This window comes from Terrapene carolina, unplaced genomic scaffold (genome assembly GCF_002925995.2).
Source record: "Terrapene carolina triunguis isolate 2854851 unplaced genomic scaffold, T_m_triunguis-2.0 Scaffold231, whole genome shotgun sequence".
Taxonomy (NCBI): Eukaryota; Metazoa; Chordata; order Testudines; family Emydidae; genus Terrapene; species Terrapene triunguis.
In genome coordinates this window covers 19,069,202-19,090,634 of record NW_020664582.1, presented here as the reverse complement: position 1 = coordinate 19,090,634, position 21,433 = coordinate 19,069,202, and the positions used below count along the sequence as shown (strand labels likewise).

The 21,433-nt window shown below is 53.2% G+C and overlaps 1 protein-coding gene across 2 annotated transcripts in view; it reads left to right on the top strand.

The window, feature by feature from the left end:
• The window catches only part of SUPT6H (SPT6 homolog, histone chaperone and transcription elongation factor), a 42,861-nt gene that overhangs the window by 11,079 nt on the left and 10,349 nt on the right, over nucleotides 1-21,433 (top strand). For both annotated transcript variants that reach the window (XM_024207064.2, XM_024207066.2), the window contains exons 5-28: nucleotides 61-256; nucleotides 964-1,048; nucleotides 1,924-2,197; nucleotides 3,457-3,558; nucleotides 5,355-5,471; nucleotides 6,025-6,114; nucleotides 6,678-6,820; nucleotides 7,406-7,557; nucleotides 8,434-8,532; nucleotides 10,371-10,500; nucleotides 10,592-10,742; nucleotides 11,685-11,839; nucleotides 12,824-13,019; nucleotides 13,777-13,916; nucleotides 14,001-14,118; nucleotides 14,985-15,061; nucleotides 15,878-16,013; nucleotides 16,555-16,692; nucleotides 17,006-17,173; nucleotides 17,761-17,888; nucleotides 19,076-19,283; nucleotides 19,413-19,560; nucleotides 19,872-20,014; nucleotides 21,290-21,430. In XM_024207064.2, coding sequence (XP_024062832.1) covers nucleotides 61-256; nucleotides 964-1,048; nucleotides 1,924-2,197; nucleotides 3,457-3,558; nucleotides 5,355-5,471; nucleotides 6,025-6,114; nucleotides 6,678-6,820; nucleotides 7,406-7,557; nucleotides 8,434-8,532; nucleotides 10,371-10,500; nucleotides 10,592-10,742; nucleotides 11,685-11,839; nucleotides 12,824-13,019; nucleotides 13,777-13,916; nucleotides 14,001-14,118; nucleotides 14,985-15,061; nucleotides 15,878-16,013; nucleotides 16,555-16,692; nucleotides 17,006-17,173; nucleotides 17,761-17,888; nucleotides 19,076-19,283; nucleotides 19,413-19,560; nucleotides 19,872-20,014; nucleotides 21,290-21,430 — 3,435 coding nt within the window. The remainder of the gene's footprint in view (nucleotides 1-60; nucleotides 257-963; nucleotides 1,049-1,923; nucleotides 2,198-3,456; nucleotides 3,559-5,354; nucleotides 5,472-6,024; nucleotides 6,115-6,677; nucleotides 6,821-7,405; nucleotides 7,558-8,433; nucleotides 8,533-10,370; nucleotides 10,501-10,591; nucleotides 10,743-11,684; nucleotides 11,840-12,823; nucleotides 13,020-13,776; nucleotides 13,917-14,000; nucleotides 14,119-14,984; nucleotides 15,062-15,877; nucleotides 16,014-16,554; nucleotides 16,693-17,005; nucleotides 17,174-17,760; nucleotides 17,889-19,075; nucleotides 19,284-19,412; nucleotides 19,561-19,871; nucleotides 20,015-21,289; nucleotides 21,431-21,433) is intronic.

The window sequence follows — 21,433 nt, the reverse complement described above, 5'->3', positions numbered from 1 at the left end:
ATGCTGCATTTATGTGGTGTCTGTGATGACAAGGACCTTATGATTACTTTACTCTTGTAGCAAAAATTCAGGCGTGTGCGAAAAATGTCAGATGATGAGGATGATGAAGAGGAGGATTATGGGAAGGAGGAACATGAGAAGGAAGCCATTGCTGAAGAAATCTTCCAGGATGGGGAAGGGGAAGAGGGGGGCGAGGCTGTCGATGCTCCCATAGCTCCTCCAGAAGAGGAGGAAGAGGACGAGGAAGATGAATCTGGTAGGCATCAGTGGCCTATTGCTTCAAGTGCTTTCACTCCCTGCACTTCGGGCCTTGTGCATATGAAGGCTTTGTCTGTGCCCAGTGTTTGGGTGGAGGAACTGATTGCTCCCAGGGTGGGAGTGAACGTGCTGCTGTTCATGCTCTGCACCCACCTCCCAAACCAAGTGTACAGCCATGGGGTACAGATGTGGCCAGGCTATGGCTAGGGAAGAGAATTGCTTAGCGTTGCTGTTCTTCTGGCCTCACTTGCCCCCAGAATGGTGGTAGTGACAGCTTCAAATGAAGGGAGCAGAGTACCTGTCTCTGGGCATTTGATAGCACAACTTCTGAGCCATTAGGCCCTGCTGCTGCCGGAAGTCCTCCCTCAGGCAGCAGCCCAACATCACTGGCCAGCGGGAGGGGATGGACTGCAAGTATTCCTTCCATTTAACCCAGTGACTGATAGCCCCCCAGTGAGGCTTTTTGTGGTTGTGGTGGCTTTGCCTTACAAAGCTCTCTTAATCTTTGGGAGTGTGAGCTTAGCACTGGCTGATCCCTGGAGCCCTAGGGGTTAGAACTTCCCGGCAGGCACCTGGATGGTATGGGTGGCTTGGCTAGGTTAGCACCCAGCAATAGCTGAAACCTGTAGCAGAGGCTTGTCTATGTGGCTGCCTGGGTACGCGCTAGCAGAGTTCTGAATAACCTAAACCCCGTTCTGTGTCCAGACATTGACGACTTCATTGTGGATGATGATGGGCAACCTCTGAAGAAGCCAAAGTGGCGGAAGAAGCTCCCTGGCTACACAGATGCGTAAGTAGAAGCAGAGGTTTGTGGGGAGGCTACTCAGTTTCCTCAGCCCTCACAACGGCAGTCTGGCCAATTCCTCCCTATCCCCTTGTTGTCACATTGGGACCCTCCTAGGGAAACCAAGCTAAGATGAAATCCAGGAGTCCAAGTCCATAGCTTGTGACTTTCTGAAGTGCCAAATCTCCCCTCCCTTGTAGAAGATTGCCCCTTTCTTGCAAGGACACCGACCAGTCCTTTAGCAGGGGCATCCCCATGCCTCTCTGAGCCAGGCCCATACTTTATCTGCATCCTCCTGTCCAAACTGGTACCTCGGGAGTGCCGTTCCTATTCACTTCACCCAGTGCTGGGGCGAGGCACTCCCTCTCCCTGTCACTTTCCCAGTTCCCGCTGAGAGCACAGGTGTCATTCTGGGCCTGAAGGCTCTGCTCTCGGGATAGTGCTGCTGAGAGTACCAGTTGTTTAGCTGGTCTGGAGAAAGTGTTAGCTTCCTCTGCTCTGGGCAGACTTGTTATAGTTCCACCAGGTTTATTTCCCTGCTTCCTGAAAAGGGCATTGGGGGAAACTCCTCTGGTAAATGAGAAGACCCTGCCATCGGGCCCTGGCCATCACAGAACAGTTCTGCAGTGCCCATGCTTTTCCTGGGAGAGGACAAGGTCTTGGGAGCAAGTTAATTGGCAATTGATTAGATACCTCTTCTTTCTGCACAAAGCAGCACATGCTGTGAGTGAAGCTTCATGAGCTATGTAAACATCCAACCCATTCCCTGCCATGCTCGACTTGAAGCTGTGAACCGTGAACACAGGTGCCAGGGTACGCACACCCAGCGAGAAGGGTTTTCAGGGAACTTGGGGATTAATGAAGCTTTGTCTCTCCTCCAGTGCTTTGCAAGAGGCTCAGGAGATCTTCGGCGTGGACTTTGACTATGATGAATTTGAGAAGTATAATGAGTATGATGAGGAGCTGGAGGAGGAATATGAGTACGAGGATGAGGAGGCCGAAGGGGAGATCCGCGTCCGACCCAAAAAGACTGCCAAGAAGCGCGTCAGTCGACGAAGCATCTTTGAGATGTACGAGCCCAGTGAGCTGGAGAGCAGTCACCTGACAGACCAGGACAATGAGATCCGCGTGACCGACATGCCAGAGAGGTTCCAGGTGAGGGGGTCCGTGCTGCTGAGAGGGCCTCCTGGCCGCCAGCGAGAGCTGATGGTCGGTAGTGCAGCTCTTTGGGGGTGTGGCCTGACTGGGCTAGGATCCTGGTTCCCTTCTCCCCACGTGCTGGTGCTGAAAAGGCAGGACGGGAACTGCAGTGGGTTTCCCCTTGGCCACTGGATGTCTGTGTTGCCAACGTGGGTGTGAAGTACAGTTCCCCAGCTGCCAGCTAGCTTTGCCCAGCTGTCCCTGGTGCTGGATCCCATCCATTACAGCTCTTCACCATGAGAATGGAGATTAAAAAGGGGAGAGAGAGCTTGCTAGGACTTTCCAGCCTTGTCTGTACCCCAGCCTAACTAATGCAGGACGTTTTCTAGTGCTTGATATAACCTCCTCTTCAATGACCCTAGCGACTGGCGCTTTCGCTATGTCCTGCCGTGAGTGTTCTCCAGCCTGACATATTTCGCACTTGGGATTTTTCCTGAGATTCAGACTCAATTTTCCCTCTCTTAATTTCATCCCGTTGCCCATAGCCCTGACCCCCTTGGAACCTTCAAAGTTCTCTGCCCTCCCCCAGCCCCTGAACCCTTGGCAGACATTTGAACCCACCCTCCTGGGAATGAAATGCGTGAAGCAGCTCTGGACCTTTTTCTTTTAAATATTGAATTTGAATTGGTTGGTTTTTTTCTTCTAATCAATGGGCCATGCATGTGGGAGTGCCACGTTCTTCTTGGGGGAAGAGCCATGGGGCCTAGCCAGACTTGTCGTGCCCTGCTACACTGTCACGTGACAGGTGGAGCAAGCCCAGGGATAGACGAGGTGGGGGAGATGAAATGCTGAGAGAGACAAGACTCTGATGGCACAGTCACTGATGCTCCGTGTGGCTCCTGCAGGGATAGCGCTGATGTGGCAGGGCTAGACCCAAGGGGTGCAGAGCGATTGGCGTAGAAGAGGCCATGGCACAAGTGGTTTGGGAGCCTCTGGTTTGACTGGCAGTGTCACTTGTGCACCCCTTGCCGAATTTTCTGCCAGTGATTCCCAAAAGAACGAGCTGATGGTGACCTAGCATGAAGCTGGGCACAGGTAGGTCCCGGAGTCCAAAGATGCATGCTTTGAAAAGCTGCTGTCAATGGAGCCCCTAGGGTGCAGGCATTTTTGAGACCTCCCAGGCATGTGCAGAATGAAAGGAACGGTTGTGGGCCCCTCAGAACTGATGTGTAATGCAAGCCACAAGTGATACATGGCCCTCCCTTCACCTACAGCTGCGCTCCATCCCTGTGAAGAGTGCTGAAGATGATGAGTTGGAGGAGGAAGCTGACTGGATCTACAGGAATGCCTTTGCCACACCTACCATCTCCCTGCAGGTAACAGCCTTCTCCTTGGACCCTGGGTCTGAGGTGGCTACAGTTCTAACTTTCCAGCATGCTTTGCTTGGGGAAATTCTTCCTGGACTCTTCTTGGAGTGAGGTGGTGTGACGGGTTGGATCACAGAAACCCCCTTGGGAGCTGCCACCCGATGTGCCAAGACTACCCCTGCTCCTGTTTTCCCTGCCAGCTCAGGACTCCAGCACCCTGTTTTGCTGAGCCAGACACTCCCGTCTGGCTCCAACACAGACCCAGGGTCTGAATCACTTGTCCCAGAGCTGCAAGTTTACCTGAAAACAGCTCACAGAAGTGTGCTTGTCTTTAGCACTCAGATGCCCAACTCCCAATGGGGTCTAAACCCAAATAAATCCGTTTTACCCTGCATAAAGCTTATGCAAGGCAAACTCATAAATTGTTCGCCCTCTATAACACTGAAAGAGAGATATGCACAGTTATTTGCTCCCCCAGGTATTAATACATACTCTGAGTTAATTACTAAATAAAAAGTGATTTTATTAAATACAGAAAATAGGATTTAAGTGGTTCCAAGTCGTAACAGACAGAACAAAGTAAGTCACCAAGTAAAATAAAATAAAATGCGCAAATCTATGTCTAATCAAACTGAATACAAATAATCTCACCCTCAGAGATGCTTCAGTAAGTTTTTCTCAGACTGGACACCTTCCAGGCCTGGGCACAATTCTTTCCCCTGGTACAGCTCTTGTTGCAGCTCAGGTGATAGCTAGGGGATTCTTCATGATGGCTCCTCTCTCCCCTTTGTTCTGTTCCACCCCTTTATATATCTTTTGCATAAGGCGGGAACCCTTTGTCCCTCTGGGTTTCCACCCCCCACTGGAAAAGCACCAGGTTAAAGATGGATTCCAGTTCAGGTGACATGATCACATGTCACTGCAAGACTTCATTGCCCACTTGCCAGCACACACACATACAGGAAGGCTCACAGGTAAATACAGTCATCTGCAGACAATGGTCCTTGTTAATGGGAGTCATCAAGATTCCAAACCATCATTAATGGCCCACACTTTACATAATTACAATAGGCCCTCAGAGTTATATTTTATATTTCTAGTTTTAGATACAAGAGTGGTACATTTCTACAAATCGGATTATCGTACTCAGTAGATTATAAGCTTTGTAATGATACCTTACAAGAGACCTTTTGCATGAAGCATATCCCAGTTACGTTATACTCACGTATTACCATATTTTTCTAAAACTATCCCAGTTACATTATAGTCACTTATTATCATGTTTTTATAAAACCATATAGACTGCACAACGTCACAGGTGGTACCTAATTTACTGGGACAGTTGATGCCTGGGTTCCTTACCCATCTAGTGGTGAAACAGGAAGAGGATGGGGGATAGGACACCTGAATTGTTTTTGCTCTGCCACTGATTCTCTCTGGCGTTGGGCAGGTCGCTTTTGCATCTGGCTCAGTTTCCCTCTGTGAATTGAAGGTGGTGATGCCTCGCTCAGGCGGCCCCTGAGGCATTGTAGTTCATAAAGCTCTTGGACCAGTGCTGTGGGGGTAGTGAGTGTTGTTAATCATCAGCTCGCTGCTACCCCTCAGTCACCTCCATCAGGTGCTTCATCCAAACTGCACTTTGAGTCACAAAGGGCTGATGCTTTGGGCTCTCAAACCAGTGTCTGTTAATTGGGGACATCACGTTCCCTTGGGCTGGGCCTGTCTCCCCATTGACTAGGCCGGCCTGCCCAGCGTCCTGGGGAGGGGGCTGTGGGAAGCGTTAGACATGATATTCCCTCTTTCAGGAAAGTTCTGATTACTTGGATCGGGGCCAGACCAGTAGCAGCTTCAGCCGCAAGGGGCCCAGCACCATACAGAAGATTAAAGAAGCCCTGAACTTCATGAGGAATCAGCACTTCGAGGTAGCTCGCAATTCTGCAGGAGGGTTGGTAGCAAGGGTCAAAGCTAGTTTTATCTGGGAATGTGAAGGATTAATGCTGTGTCTGCCAATGTACTGGGGCCAATGGAAAGAGTTCACAGGGGCCAGCACAGGCAGGGCCAGCACAGGGGGGACCTGCTTCGAGCGCCCCGACCTTGCCGGAGCCAGAGCAGCTGCAGGGGAAGGCGGGACGAGGGGTAAATTGTGACTCAGAACTCCTGAGGCTGTAATCCACACTCACCTCAGCCCAACCTGTCACCTGCACCGCTACCTAGAGACCGAGATCCCCTTTGATTTACTCTTGTGGGAGTGGACATGGAGGGCAACGCCACGCTGCCAAACGCCTGGGGCTGCCAGAGTCCCGCGCATGGGGGTTGGGCTAAATCCGCCGCCATAGCAAGGCAGGAGAGGGCAGTTCCCCACAGCCCTTGTGTGCAGTCCTGGCAGCTTTTCCTCCCCACCACCTGGGGTAACTGCGTTTCTCCATACTCCTGATTGCCAGTAGGGGGCACTGATGGGTCTCGTTTCCCACCTAGGTCCCATTCATCGCCTTCTACCGAAAGGAGTACGTCGAGCCGGAGCTGCACATCAATGACCTCTGGAGGGTCTGGCAGTGGGATGAGAAGGTGAGGGGCAAGGGGTTTGCTCTAGAATGGTGCTTGTCTGAGACTTCAGCAGACGCACTGCGTTTCCCACCCACTGTTAGTTTATCAGCAGCTAGGCCATGTCCCCGACCCCCAGGGCTGCTAAGTATATCCAGCCCCACACAGGTACGCTGCAGCCCGTTTTCCTGACACTGGAGACCAGGCTGTCCCTTTTCTTGGGGTTCTGCCCCCATTTGGCAATGGGGAATACCTAGCTGGGAAGGGAGGGATTGCCCTGTTCTCTCTCCTAAACTTGTCTGTGGTCTAGTGACTCTTCCAGCAGCAGTGAGCCAGGACCTCCTGGTACCCTCTGCCCAAAGCCTGCTCTGCTTTGAGACCTGCCGTGCTTATCAGACGTGGGCTGAGCTGTTGGAGATGTTTCCTTGCTGACGAATGTTGTTCTAGTACCAGCAGCATGGGTGGTTAGGGACCTGCCTTGGCCAGCAAGATTGGAGGGGAAGAAGTAGCAGTGAGACAGGGCCGCAAACAGTGGGTTCCAGACAGAGAGGGGTTAGCACACACTTATTTCTGCTACCATGTTACAGTGGACCCAGCTAAAGATCCGCAAGCAGAACCTGACCCGTCTGTTTGAGAAGATGCAGGCCTATCAGTACGAGCAAATCTCTGCTGATCCGGACAAACCTTTGGCTGATGGGATAAGGGCGCTTGATACCACTGACATGGAGAGGTATGGTTCTATAACCTTTTGTGTTCTTATACAGCACCTTTCATCCCCAAGTGGCTTACAGACTGATAGGCGTGCTGTCCAAAATGGGATCGCTTCCCCCCGCCCTGAAATGCAGCCATCTCTGGGGTGAACATGACCCACTGAAACGACCTGTGAGTTCAGGGCAGCTTTTATGTGCTGTTTGGGAGGCATCAAGCACTGCAAACTATAGGGATGAAGTTGCTGGAGTCTCCCAAACAACAGAAGTGAGCACTTTCTAATTCCTGAAAAGGCCAACGAGAACTCTGGTGCAAGCGTGTCCCTCGCTTTACTTTATAGCCATCGGATCCCAGCACCAAGCACCTTTTCAGTATGAAATGATCACATAGCAGCACAATGCCTGACTGTTGCAGTCTCTCTGTGTGAGTTTCCCTGTGAAGCCAGAGAGACGGGAAACAGACTGAAGCTTCCTTGTCTGTAAGTGTTCAGAGAGCAATAACCGGAGTTCTGCCTCTGCTGGACTAATCAGTCACAGAGCTGGCTGCTCGTGCACGGGTCCCAGCTCAGGGCCACGTGGGAATGACATGCTGCCTTTGCACACTGTAGGCTGAAGGACGTGCAGTCCATGGATGAGCTGAAGGACGTGTATAACCATTTCTTGCTGTACTACGGGCGAGACATCCCCAAGATGCAGAATGCTGCCAAAGCCAGCCGAAAGAAGCACAAGCGAATCCGGGAGGATGGTGAAGAGGCGGAAGGTTTGTCCCAAATGAGTTAGGCTTTTCGCTCTTGTGATCCTGGGCAGCTGGAGCTGCTGCTTTAAAACAATAGTGCGACATTTAGAGACAGCACGCTTGCTCCTTCCTCAACCAATCACGTGCCTACACGGGTATGTGCGCACATGATCCACCTAGCCCCACCCCCTGCTCCCTTCCATCTGAAATTAGCTCTTGAGCTGTCCGGGAGACTGAGCTCTGCCGCTCATTAATCTACACTGGAGCAAGTTGCAGCCACCCTCATCTTCAGTCTGCATGTGCAGCCTGTGGAAGCTATAGATTTCACCATCCCTGCAGATCAAACTAGAGCACTGAATGCTTGGCGTTGCATTCCAGCAGGCCCCACCTGAGTCAGCCATATTGTGGAATTCTGTAAACCAACCATTGTTCAGGTGCCCCTCCATCAGTCCAATCCATTCATAGCCAATATGATCCCAAAGGACATCCTACATCTTCTCAGGTACCAGAAAGCCCACATGCCGCTCGACTAGCTGCCAAGACCGCCAGCTTCTCCTGGAACATAAGGCAATTACGGGTTTTCAGTACAAAGTTCTGCAGCACGCTGACAATTAAAGTTGTAGAAGCAGAGTACAATTGAACTTACTGTCAGGTTCCGTAGCCCGCTGGTACGGTATTGATTGTTACTCGTTGACTGTTCAGTGCACCCGTCCATTGGTCAGCTATCTGAAGCTGCAGCAAATTCTCCAGTTTGGAGTGCCCCAGAATCCAGGGACCCTGGGGCAGGGGCAGTTCCAGCTTGCAGCAGAGTACACAGGACTCTTGCTCTGCCAGCCAGCACCGCAGGGGTCTAACGAGTGTCCCTATAGACACCGCACTGAATACACTGTTCCTCTGCAGGTGAAGGAGAGGATGCAGAAGATGAAGAGCAGAAGGGGCCCGAGCTGAAGCAGGCATCCCGCAGGGATATGTACACCATCTGTCAAACCGCTGGGCTGGGTAAGGGCTTCTGCCTGGTGAATCATGATGCGCTGGCTGCAGGCATACCTTGCTAGGCAGTGCATCATCAGGCCTGGGAGTCGTAGCCTCTATTTAAAAATTGACTTGGTAGTTCCATGTTAAACTCTAACATCCCTAGGAGTGAGCGTGGCTCCTGCGGTGCTCAGCTCAGTAGGGTGAAGGTTACCCTTCAGGGTTCTCTTGGCCTGGGCAACTCTTCGGAGCGCATGAAGAACTAATCCAGTGACCACACAGCTATAAGTTTAAAAAAATGTTGTTTGTATTGTAAGTGACATGCACATACCCATCCCCACAAGCTGAGAGGGCCCAAGCAATAGCCGAGGCTGTATTCGTACTCACGTGCCAAAGGTACTGTGCAGTCTGGTGGATCTCTCAACAGGTGGGCATCAATAGAGGGGTGATTCTTGCGGGGGTCTCCCCTCAGGGGCTTCCCACTTTAGCCCCACCAGGGAACCTCTTTTATCTTGTTCTGACCATGCCTTATGCATGTGCAGGAGGTTCTGACCCCCCTTTTCCTTATCTGTACTTCCATACCCCCAAAATTTGGGGGTGCCCTGCTTTTCACAGCCTGTTCTTAGTTCCCCTTTTTCTTATAGCCTCTTAACACTTACATCAACCTCTTTCCAGGGTAACTTGCAGTCAGGACAGAATTTTCCATGATGTTCCAATCAGGTGTCTTGTGCTCTGGATGGGTACATATTTTCCATAACATCCCCTATTGGCACATCCGTCACAGTAATCTTGTGGGCTTATTGGCATAGGGTCAGTCTTAGGTCAGTCACTCGTGTCAAGTCTCCTTATGCCTGAGGCCTATGGTGACTAAGCTGAAATCTTACAGGCCTTAGCCTGTAGGCCTTGCTTTACTTATATACCTAATACAGTAACTCCTCCCTTAACGTTGTAGTTATGTTCCTGAAAAATGTAACTTTAAGTGAAACGTTAAACTAATCCAATTTTCCCATAAGATTTAATGTAAATGCAGGGGCTTGGGTTCCAAGGAAATTTTTTTGGGGCAGACAAAAGGCATTATATACTGACCAGTACTGTGCTGGGAGGTGCCCCTGGCTTACCCACACAGGCACAGCCCGCTGCAGGCAAGGACGCTAGGAAGCACCTTCGCAGCAGCAGCTTCCCCGGAAAAGAACAGGCGCCGACTTTGCCAGGGGATGCTCTAGGCCCGCCTCTTCCTGTCCCTGCTTCACTCAGGCCCACCTCTTCCCACCCCCACTCCACCTCCTCTCCGGAGCAGCCGCATCCTCCCCTCTTCCCTCCCCCCCCTCCCAAGTCCTAAGCGCTGCCAAACAGCTGTTTGAAGAGGAGGCGGAGAAGAGGAACTTGTGCAATGCTCCCTTGTAAAGTCGCTGCTCTTCCACAGAATCTTACAAGCAGTGGACAAAGCAGGCAGCCAAACGACGTTATAAGGGAGCATTGCACAACCTTAAACGAGCATGTTCCCTAATTGAGCAGCAATGTAACTTTGAAACAACGTTAAGCGGGAGGACATTAAGTGAGGAGTTACTGTACATACTCATCACTCCTGAATACTTGTCAGTCTGATATGCCTATCATCCTATCCTACTTGTCTGTCATCACACAGTGATTCCATGGGACGTAGCATGAGTTCGCCACAACAACACCACACAAGGATAAAATGAACTCATTGGCTGCGGCGTGGAGGCAGGTGTTAACACACTCCGGCGTAGCAGCTGCCCTTACTCAGAGAAGCCAGGGCCCTGTCTACTGGATGTGGGTGGGTGGTTTTGATCAGCATGTGCGAAGATGCACTTCCTTGCGTACTTGTGCATTCTCTGCCCTAGACGGCCTGGCTAAGAAGTTTGGTCTGACGCCTGAGCAGTTTGGAGAGAATCTTCGGGACAGTTACCAGCGTCATGAGACGGAGCAGTTCCCAGCAGAGCCGCTGGAGCTGGCCAAGGATTACGTGTGTAGGTCAGTGTGCAGCTGCTGCCCTGGATGGTCTCTCTGGGATGTGTGGGGAGAGATGACATCAGGCGCTCTCACATCCTGTCTCTCCTTTCAGTCAATTCCCAACCCCTGAGGCTGTGCTGGAAGGAGCCCGTTACATGGTGGCCTTGCAGATAGCCCGAGAGCCGCTCGTCAGGCAGGTCTTGAGACAGACTTTCCAAGAGAGAGCCAAACTCAACATTGCACCGACCAAGAAGGGTAAAAAGGTGAGGGAGTGGAGCACTGTTCCCAGGGGTGTCTGCTGGGGGCTGGGCTTAGGCCAGCCGATCACTCTTGCATGGTTCAATAATGTGCGTGCTCCTTCTGCCTCGAAGGAAAGTGCTGAGTCCAGCCTTGCCTGCCTGCATTCTCGGGTCAGTGCTTAGCGTTCAGCATCTGCCGTGTGCTGGAGCCCGGCTTGGGGAGTGCTGGATGAAGCCCACCATGGCAGCCCGAGACCTCTCTGGTGGTGTATAGTTGGGGTCCGCTCCTGCTCCTACCTGGTCATCGATGGGGCATGAACACTTTGGGGGTGTGAGAGGCCAGCGTGGGGTTTACCTCAGGAGTTCGTCATTAACTCCCACCATTTCATGGGCTTGAGCCTTTGTTTCCAAGACATTGACGCCAGCATTTATTCTCTGGGAAGGCTAGGGACAGTCTGTGGAGTCCTGTTCAGACTCTGGGGAAGGGCAATGCAACTTGGCAGGCATTGAAATCAGGGGATCTCAAAAAACCTTTCTTGACCTTAAGACCTGGTCTTTGCTTGAATGTTAGGTCAACATAGCTAAGTCCCTCCGAGGTTTGACAGATCCCCACCCGAGTGACGTCATTATATCAACTTACCCCGAGTGTAGACACGGCTAGGTGGATGGAAGAATGGTTCCATCAACCTACCTACCATCGCCTCGGGGGGCGGTGTTCCTGCTTCGCTGGGGAACCCCCTCCCGTCGGTGTAGGCTGCACCTCGGCTGTTGGGTTATGCCAACATAGCTACAGCACCACCGCTATAGTCCGCATAGTGTAGACATGGCCAGGCTGGCTGCTAGTGTGCGTGGTGTGTGTGTGTGTGTGTTGGGGGGGGGGGGTGTTTGGTCTTGTTCCATGCACTCGTTACCCAAGGCCCCAGGGTGCTGACTCACTTGTGTCTTGTCTGCTCTCTCCGGGGGCAGGATGTTGATGAAGCCCACTATGCGTATTCTTGTAAGTACCTGAAGAACAAGCCCGTGAAGGAGCTGCGAGATGACCAGTTTCTGAAAATCTGCCTGGCTGAGGAGGAGGGGCTGCTGAGCATCGACATCAGTATTGACATGAAAGGCGTTGAGGGGTGAGGCCAGCTCTGCCCAAGCATTCTCCCCCCCCCTGCGTCCCCGTAGCCTCGGAGCCCCTTTGACAGCGCCCCACTGCCAAGCTAGTCCTGCCAACTTGCCTGGTCCCAGCTCTCATCCCTCTGGTGCTCCATCATGCAGTGGAGCCCTGTTCCTCTCTCATTGGCAGCCAGGTTCACGGGTACACTGACACAGGAGCAGTTGAGATAATGCCGTGGAATGAGACAGGGCCTTACATATCGATGCTGGTATCAGGACAGTAGTCCTAGCAGGGTGACGGACGAGGCTTATCCCAACAGAGGCACCTAAAGTGCAGCCTGTGGAGCCATCCTCCACTTCCACAGAGAGCTGGCCCATGAATATGGGAACTCCCCAGTGCAGTACTCCAGCTGTTACAGCCACCAGTCTGCTCCTACCTAGAGGGATGGCTGCACGCTGGGGCCTGCTGGTCTCTGCAGACTGCCCCTCATTATGTGGACTTGGGGGGGGCTTTGGGCTTCCAGGCAAGTTGCTAGCACAGCCCTCAGATGAGTAAAACCAGCCCTTTGTCTGGCAGGCTGGCTAAGGGAACATGGGGAGAGCAAGCTCCTCCCTGAGGCTGACCAATAGGGAGCTTCCTGGCTCTTAGGAGCCACCTCCTCACCGCAGCACAGGTCTCTGCCAGCGCTAGTTTAACTAGGAGTACATGCAGGAGCAGGCCACAAGTCAAGAGACCCCAGCCTGACCAAAGCAGCTCAGCCGTGGGAGGGTCTACGGGGTGACAGCCTAACAGCCACCCTTTCCTGGGGCCTAGTCCTCAGCAGCAGGGCAGAAGAGGCTCTGCTGGGGCTGAAGCTGGGCACTGGCCTCTGGGGACCTGCAGCACTTCCACATCCGCTTTGGGGATGCAGACGTGGAAGGCTGTGGGGCACCCCGTTTCCTGAGGCCCAGGCTGCTCAGCAGGAGCTGGCGTGACAGCCCCTCCGTCTCTCTCCCTCTCACAGTTATGGGAGTGACCAGACGTATTTTGAGGAAATCAAGCAGTTCTATTACCGCGACGAGTTCAGCCACCAGGTGCAGGAGTGGAATCGTCAGCGCACGATGGCCATCGAGCGTTCCCTCAACCAGTTCCTCTATGTGCAGATGGCTAAAGAGCTGAAGAACAAGCTGATGGTGGAGGCCAAAGAGTATGTCATTAAGGTAAGAGGTGTTCGGGGCCCATGCTGACTCGTGGCCTGCATTCTGGGCAGGGCTGGAGTCACACTCACAGGTTACAAGTGTAGGAGGCAGTCCGGGGGAGAGTCCTTTGACGGGGGTACATGAGGATAGTGAAAAGGCAGGAGGAGGTCGGTGACGGACCCACGGGAACGTCCGTGAGTCAGTCTCGTTCCTTTCCCTGGGTAGGAAGGAAAGAGGAACATTAAATACAACTCTAACTGGCCCATTCAGGGGTCACCTGCACTAGGGTACTCTACCCGTCAGACCTTGCAAATCAGGGCTCTAGTCCTTCAGTCCCTGGGCCCGGTATGTGCTAGAGCACCATGGACAGTAGGTCTCTGGAGGATGCCTGGCTCTGTGTTGAAGAAACAGGACTCTCTTGGTGCTTCGGGATCCTGACTGCCACAGCAGTGAGCAAGGTAATTCCTTGGCTCTAGAATCAGATTCCCCGGGGACAAGATTTATCGCTCAAAGTGCTGTGCTGGGAACTGCTGGCCTGTGAGGTTGTATAGATCCTAGCAGTGAGCTCTGGCCCCAAAGGAACTCCCAGTAGCAGGCTGTCCCGTCTGGAAGGAGCAGCATCTCTAGCTCTGTTGGGGTTCTGTGTCTCACCCCAGCGTCTTGCTCAGGGCAGGGCGCTGTCTGCATCTTGCCCAATGGAGGCCCGTGTGCCTGATGGGATGTGAAGGGAGGGAGGCTGGCTTTCTCCCTCACACGCCTCCCTCTTCCTGTCCTTCAGGCTTGCAGCCGGAAGCTGTACAACTGGCTAAAGGTGTCTCCCTATCGGCCAGACCAGCAGGTGGAGGAAGACGATGATTTCATGGATGAAAATCAAGGGAAGGGAATTCGGGTGCTGGGCATTGCATTCTCCTCTGCCAGGTACGAGGGAAAGGTTTGCTCCTGAGTTTACCTCCCGTACTAGCCTGTTCCCGTCACTTCAGGGGGACCCTGTTTGTTTTGCAGAGACCACCCCGTGTTCTGTGCCCTGGTTAATGGTGAAGGCGAGGTTACAGACTTCCTCCGGCTGCCGCACTTCACTAAGAGACGGAACGCCTGGCGGGAGGAGGAGCGGGACAAGAAGGTGAGCTGGGGTGGGGGGCTGTATTCCCTAGCTTATTACTGAAGTGGGACAGTGCACGTGGACTGCAGTCAGCAGCAAGCGATCCCAAGCATGTTGGTCAGAGCTGAGTCTGAGACGTATCTGGCTGCATCCTGCCAGTGGATCAGAATTGGGAGCAAACCTATGTGCTTGTGAATGGAAGAGTTCTGCACTAAGCCCTAGGATCAGTGAGTGGCGAGGAGGGGGCATGTTCTGGCTGGGTGAGAGGGTCGTAAGCAAGCACTTTGGAAAGCGATCTCTGCTGCAGACCAGATCAGTATGGGCCGTAAGGCCAGCGCTGCATAAGGGGCAGGGGATTGCTGGGGGACCCTGCTCGCTGCACCGGGATCCTTTGGAAAAGGCCCATCCGGCTTACGGAAAGGCCAGAAACAGGCCTTGCTGCCCATTCGTTACAGATGGTCTGAATTGGCCCTTCTGCCCCTTTTGGAGCCTGCGTCACAGCTCCTGCGTGTGCTGCAGTATTCAAGCTGCCATTTCAGGGTCCTTCTCCTCTGCCCCACCAGATAGCAATAGGCAGCATGGCTCAGTGGAACTTGGGAAGGGCTCCTGGCTCCTATCCCTGTAACTCTGTGAGCAGGTCACCTCTAACCTCTAACCAGCTTGGCCCTTCCCGGGGCTGTCTGGGAAGGGCCAGGAGCCAGCGCTTAGCCCCGCTCTGTGTTCTGTCTGGCAGTGTCGTGGCAGGTCAGTGCCATAGGTAGGTTTGAGGATTTGCCCTGTGAAATGGAGCTCTGCGGCCTGGGACATGTGCTCAGCGCGTGGTACTGGGAAGCTCTAGTAACCGGCCTGTTTCCATGGAGCCTCTTGCTTCCTTTTCTGTGCTCCAGGCCCAGGATATCGAAACTCTGAAAAAATTCCTCCTGAACAAGAAGCCTCATGTGGTGACAATTGCAGGAGAGAACAGGTACAATGAGCTCTGGCGTCCGCTTCCCGCGACGCCGTCCCTCCCTGGCCATTCGTTTTTCTTCCCTCTCCCCCTCCCCGCCCCTCGCCACCTGTCCATGTTGCGCCTTCAGCGGGGTGGGACTCTGCTGCTGCTCCCACAGCAGATCCTACAGGGTGAGGAGTTGGCTCGCCGCTCCGCAGTGCTAATGGCGCGCCTAGCCCCGCAGAGGTGGTATCTGTCAGTTGCTCCTCTCACCCTCCCCAAGTGAAAATGCTCATCCCAGAACCCAGCTGTCTCCAGCGTGTCACAGATCAGCTAGCCTGGGATCGTCCTGCTGCCCTGGAGCAGGGTAGGCCTCGCCTCTCGCGTGGGCCTGTGGCTGTGGGTGGCTTCAGCCCCATTGCTAGTGGTCAGCTGGCCCCTGCAGCAGAATGAAGAGACCATGGCAAGTGAGCATCCTTCTCCTTCAGACCAGGCAGAAGGGGGGAGCTCGCACTGCCCAAGTGTCCATGGTCGGTGGTTGTATAGCGAAGGCTTCCAGGGCTGCCAGTCCAGCGCCTTTCACCAGTAAGAGCGGTCTAAGCCGCAAACTGGGCTAAAGACGCCCTGAGAGATCTGCTGTGCATCATTCAGTTCACTGGCTGGCTTCTGATTTGGTGCTTTTGACTGACGGAGCCTCTTGCTGTTAGCACCTACAGCCAATGGTCAGTTCGGAGGGGCTGGGAGCTGGGGGTGTGACGTGCCCACTGCAGGAGCTGCCTTGGAGATCAGTGTGATTTGAGTGTCCCGCTTTCTTTGTCTTCCTCCCAATCCCCCTTGGCCATGTCTCCCCAGGGATGCCCAGATGTTGATGGAGGACGTCAAGCGGATTGTGCATGAACTGGATCAGGGGCAGCAGCTGTCTTCCATTGGGGTGGAGCTAGTGGACAATGAGCTGGCCATTCTCTACATGAACAGCAGGAAGTCAGAGGTAAAGCACCAGTGCACCTGTCGTCCTGTGCTCCTTCCCAGTGGCCTGACTTTCCCTGGTCACTGGGAGGATAGCCCGTCTCACTGAAATCCCACCACCTGAGACAGGCTGCAGGTCTCTGCTGCTGCGTGGTGATCAAGCCGTGGCCGAGGTGCGTCAGGGTTTGGGGTTGGAGGGGCTTGTGAAGGGATCCTGCTGGGGCTGACTGAAGAAACATGCACCAAGAGACTCGGTGGGTATGTATTGGCAAGGTCTGGACGGAGCCTTGCCCACTTGAGCAGAAGGGAGTTGCTGCAACCTAGCTAATATGGGGAGGAACTGGACAAAACGGAGCTAGAGCTATCCTCTCCTCCTTTCTGCTGGAGCCTTCTTTCTAATTGTAGAAGAGCCCTGGGAGCCTTTGAACCCATCCCCCAACCTGCCCTGAGCACTGAAAGGTGCTTTTTTGCGTTGGTGTGACTTGTCGCTGGTGCTAGTGCTAGCAGCGGTGTGGGCACAGGCAGCAGTGAGAGCCTCACTCCGCGTCTCTGATCCTCTGCAGAACGAGTTCCGGGATTACCCCCCTGTGCTGCGCCAAGCCGTCTCCCTGGCTCGCCGCATTCAGGACCCCCTGATAGAGTTTTCTCAGGTCTGCAGCTCTGATGAGGATATCCTGTGTCTGAAGCTTCACCCTCTGCAGGTAACTGTTCCTTACGGGGGTCTCGGTCAGAAAGAAACGAGCCTGGGAATTTTCAACAGCAGGAACAGGCCCTAAGCTGAGCCAACGTGGCGTCCACCTGTTCTAGGATATGTCCAACTAGCGCGACTCCTCCCCGCTCCCTTTCTCTAGAGCGCAGTGCTCATCTGCCTCACGGCCTTCTCCAAGATAAATCTCCACTCACCTTGAGCCTAAGGGAGGGGTTACGCCTCTGAGGACCAGAGTCAGCCCAGATTTGCTTTTGAACAGCATTGTGTAGACCTGCCCCATGAGTGACCCCCTTCTCCCTTGGCAGGAACACGTGGTGAAGGAGGAGCTGCTGAATGCCCTCTACTGCGAGTTCATAAACCGTGTGAATGAGGTGGGCGTGGACGTCAATCGGGCAATTGCTCACCCTTACAGCCAGGCCCTGCTACAGTATGTTTGTGGCCTGGGGCCACGCAAAGGGACTCACCTGCTCAAGGTAAGAATGGAGCTGTCTCAGCTACCCCATAGCTGATGTTGCCTTAAAGCTACTATGTGCAAGTCCGCATCATGGCTGCAGCGCTGGGAGGCACAGTGTCAGGGCCTGCGCTCGTGGTGTGTCTGCCAGCACTGTCCCCACGGGGCCAAGAGAGTGTGGTTATTGTACTGCGAGTGAACTTGGAGCTGGGTGTGGCTAGGAATCCTCAGCCGATCCGTCAGTCCCAGCAAGTTCCTGAGATGGCGGTAGCGTCAGCCAGACGGTGCTGTGGTATCAGGACACTCGGCTGCTTTAGGAGGCACAAAGTGAAAGGCCAAGTACCTCTCCTCACCCTGAGAAGTGCGGCAGTCCTGCCTGTGGTGTGGTGCTGCTTTTACATCTTCCCTTTGGGTGGCTTTGAGATGCTTCCTGTACGGCAAGGCAAGGGCTAATGCGACAGGAGCAGGGGGGCTGTACCAGATACTCTTTGCACCCCTCACTATTCAGTCTGAGGCCTCTTTTTCCTTGCCTGTCTTCCACCGGGGCTGGGATATCTGTTCCCTCCGTGTGCTGCATTGCAAAGCTAATGCTAAAATCTCCTCCCTTAGATCCTGAAACAAAACAATACAAGGCTGGAGAACCGGACGCAGCTAGTCACCATGTGTCACATGGGACCCAAGGTCTTCATCAATTGTGCTGGTTTCATCAAAATCGACACAGCATCGCTGGGTGACAGGTTGGTATTGGATGGTGCTGCGTGCTGTGACGTGCGAGCTGCATGGGCTTAGTACTTGAATGACTGGCTGAAAGGGAGTCCATTCTGCAGGGGCAGTATTCCTAGGAATGTCTGTACAGCAGCCTTTCATGTCCAGCCAAGTGAGTTTATTACTGGTTATTAATCTGACTCTCTCTAGGCCAACTCAGCCTAAACATTTGTGTGAGCAGAGCAGTGCAGTACAGCACGAATTCTCTGCTGTGATTGTGGGGGGTCCTTTGTGGTGAAGAGAAACCAAAGTTAGAATCAGTTCTTCCCTAGTTAGCGTCTTTGTACCTTTCACCACACTGACCCGTCGACCCTTTTGTTTAGTTCTGGTCTCGCGCCTTGATTTATTTTTAACGCTTCTTTTAACAGTCCCAAACTTGGGGCAGTAGCACAGCACAAGAATTTAACTGGCTCGTAAACTGGAAGGAAGATTGTGGGAGTTTGTGTGGAGAAATGTATAGAGCTTAAAAATAATGTTATTAACCAAACCTAGTGTTAACTAGAAAGTGTGAGGGCAGTTTGAAACCAGTCTCTAATCTCTGGATGGTCTCTGGGCCGGGAACATGCTGTGTTCAGTGCTGTGCTCTCTGGGCCGCTTCTTACTTTATCTCCCCAGGGCTTGGAAGAGTCTCTGGGGACAAAGAGGGCAGCCAGGTGAACTGTTCAGCCTTCCTCCCCTCCCTGGGAGTTCTGGCCCTTCCAAGTGCCAGGGCCTGGGCGTGTACAGGACTCAGACCCCAGGAACGTGAATGCAGGGTCTCTTGGACTGAGGCAAAGTTTCGGTACCTCTGAAGCAGTTTGGGGCAGAGAGTTGCATTGTCAACTAACCACACCTAATTAGTATGAGAGAGCAAATTCTAGCCACAGCTTCCTGCTACAGGGCGCAAGCCCTGACGTGCAATACTCTCTTTTGACCAGACTGGCCAAAGTGCACTGTAGCAACCAGGCTATGCCCAGATGATGTGGGTGGCTGCAGGCTGCACTCTGCCCTTCTCTATTTCATGTTCGTTTAAGAGAATTCTTGTTCTTTTAAAGCAGCTAAATTTTGCGGTGACCTGTGAAAGTGAATAGCAGCAGCAGCACTTGCTCTTTAGTGGTTTTGCATCCTCTGGCCTCCTGCAGAGTTTCCAATTTGATGCGTGTGTTTTGAATTCGTTTAGCACGGATTCCTACATTGAGGTCCTAGATGGGTCCAGAGTCCACCCTGAAACCTATGAATGGGCAAGAAAAATGGCAGTGGATGCCCTGGAGTACGACGAATCAGCAGAGGATGCCAATCCAGCTGGAGCTCTAGAGGAGATCCTGGAAAACCCAGAGCGTCTGAAAGACCTGGATCTTGACGCCTTTGCTGAAGAGCTGGAGAGACAGGTCTGTGAAGGGGAAGGGAGAGGGGGTGGAGCTGCCTTCCCACCCTGAACTCTTGAGGTTTGGTTGCGCAGGGCTTTTCTAGCATGACTGCTATCCTACAAACATTAAACCATGCCATTGTACAAACAGGGTTACGGTGACAAACACATCACTCTGTACGACATCCGAGCTGAGCTGAGCTGCAGATACAAGGATCTGAGAACCCCGTACCGTTCTCCTAACACAGAGGAGGTCTTCAATATGCTGACCAAAGAAACACCAGAGACTTTCTACATAGGTACGTGCCCATCTCCTGGGAGGGCTCCATCAGTTACAGAGCTGCCGTCACAAGCTGCGCCAGGCAGCGGAGGTCTGTGAGAATGGCAGCTCCGTGAACACTTACTGGGACTGGTGCAAGGTCTGCAGTTCGTTGGAGTGCTGCAGAACCAGACCGTTTGTGACGCACTTGATGGCTTTTATGGAAGGCCACTCGTAGGTACGGAAGTACTAAGTAATCCAAGTAGCCTCCGGGAGGCCTGCGTGGCATCCCATTCGGGGCACTGTCCAACCCTTGCATGTGCCTGATATACTCCTGTTTCCTCTCCCCAGGCAAAATGATCACCTGCAACGTGACTGGGATAGCCCATAGGAGGCCCCAAGGCGAAAGCTACGATCAGGCCATACGGAATGACGAGACTGGCCTCTGGCAATGTCCCTTCTGTCAGCAGGATAACTTCCCGGAGCTCAGTGAGGTAAAGGGACTGGGCTGCTCCCGCAGGCGCCGTCTCCGTCGTCACGCTGCTCAGATGTGACGCTGCCCTGGAGCATCCTGTGGGGCATGCAGTACCGGAGGGGCCTTGTGAGAGAGGAGATGCTTCAGGGCAGAGATTGTGCCTCCCGTGTTCAGACAGCACCCAGCACAATGGGTCCCCAACCCCTACTGGAGCCTTTGGCTGTGACCCTAATGTGAATCCTTACTAGTGCTTCTGGAATTGCCTCTTTCTAGGTCTGCCAGCACCACTTAGTTGCTGTGCGAGGGTTGCCCAGTATATCTGACTAGGTGTGACATGGGATGGGAGCCAGTCGGTCACCTTTTCCCCACAGACATTCAGAGTCTGGACTCTTCTGTTTTATCCAGAGAAGCCGCCCATGGGGTGGAGAAAATAAGCTGATTTCACCTCCATTTTCTCAATTTAAGAACCAGCACAGACGTCCTACTCTTAGATGGGGTGGCATTTTTGGGTCCTGCCTTAAGAGTGGCAAATTCCAGCCCTGATAGTCAGGACCCTGGGTAATCAGCAGTTCCCGTGGCAGCCATGGGACTTCAGTAGAACCCACCCCTCGCTGTGGAGTTGTGATTCCGATTTGAAAGGGACGTTGACTCTTGCAGCAGCGTGCAGGGTGCAGCCATGGCAGGCCCAGCTGGCACGGGTCTGAACAGCAGCATAGACAGTGAGGGATGTACAAGAGCATCCTACGTGCCTGAACCCCAAGGGTCCAGAACCTACACGACCTTTCTATACACCCAAGCAGTGCCTCCCACAGCTACACTGCAACCTTTAGCAGCGCAGTGTCCCGCTGCCTCCCCACTGTTGAAGCCTTTCACTGGCATACGGCTACAGGCTGCAGTGCCAGCTGCGAACGCAGCCTCCCTTTGACTGCAGCATGTGGCTACATGTGTCATGCCTGTACTCTGCACACTGCCATAAGTGTAGACGGAGCCTAAGCATTCTAGCCTTCCTTGTTGCAAAGCAAACCTGTCTGCCATGAGCCGAGGGTAACTGGCATAAGAATGCTGCGTGGATCAATTTCAGTCACTCAAACCTCTGTCTTTTAATTTCTCTGAAGCTGCTGCAGGTTCTCCAGTTTGCTGCTACAGCCAGAGTGTTACAGAACTTACCCCCGTCTTTCTCTGGCACACCCAGGCCCCTGCTTGAATGTGTCTCCTGTGTCTAACTGTATTGTACTTGTGCTGCCTTTGGAAATTGTTTTCTATGCTGAGTGTCTTATTCCTTTGCTTCCTTAAGGTTTGGAATCACTTTGACAGTGGCTCCTGCCCTGGCCAGGCTATTGGGGTGAAGACACGGCTGGACAACGGGGTCACTGGCTTTATACCAACCAAGTTTCTCAGCGACAAGGTGGTTAAGCGGCCAGAAGAAAGGGTGAAGGTA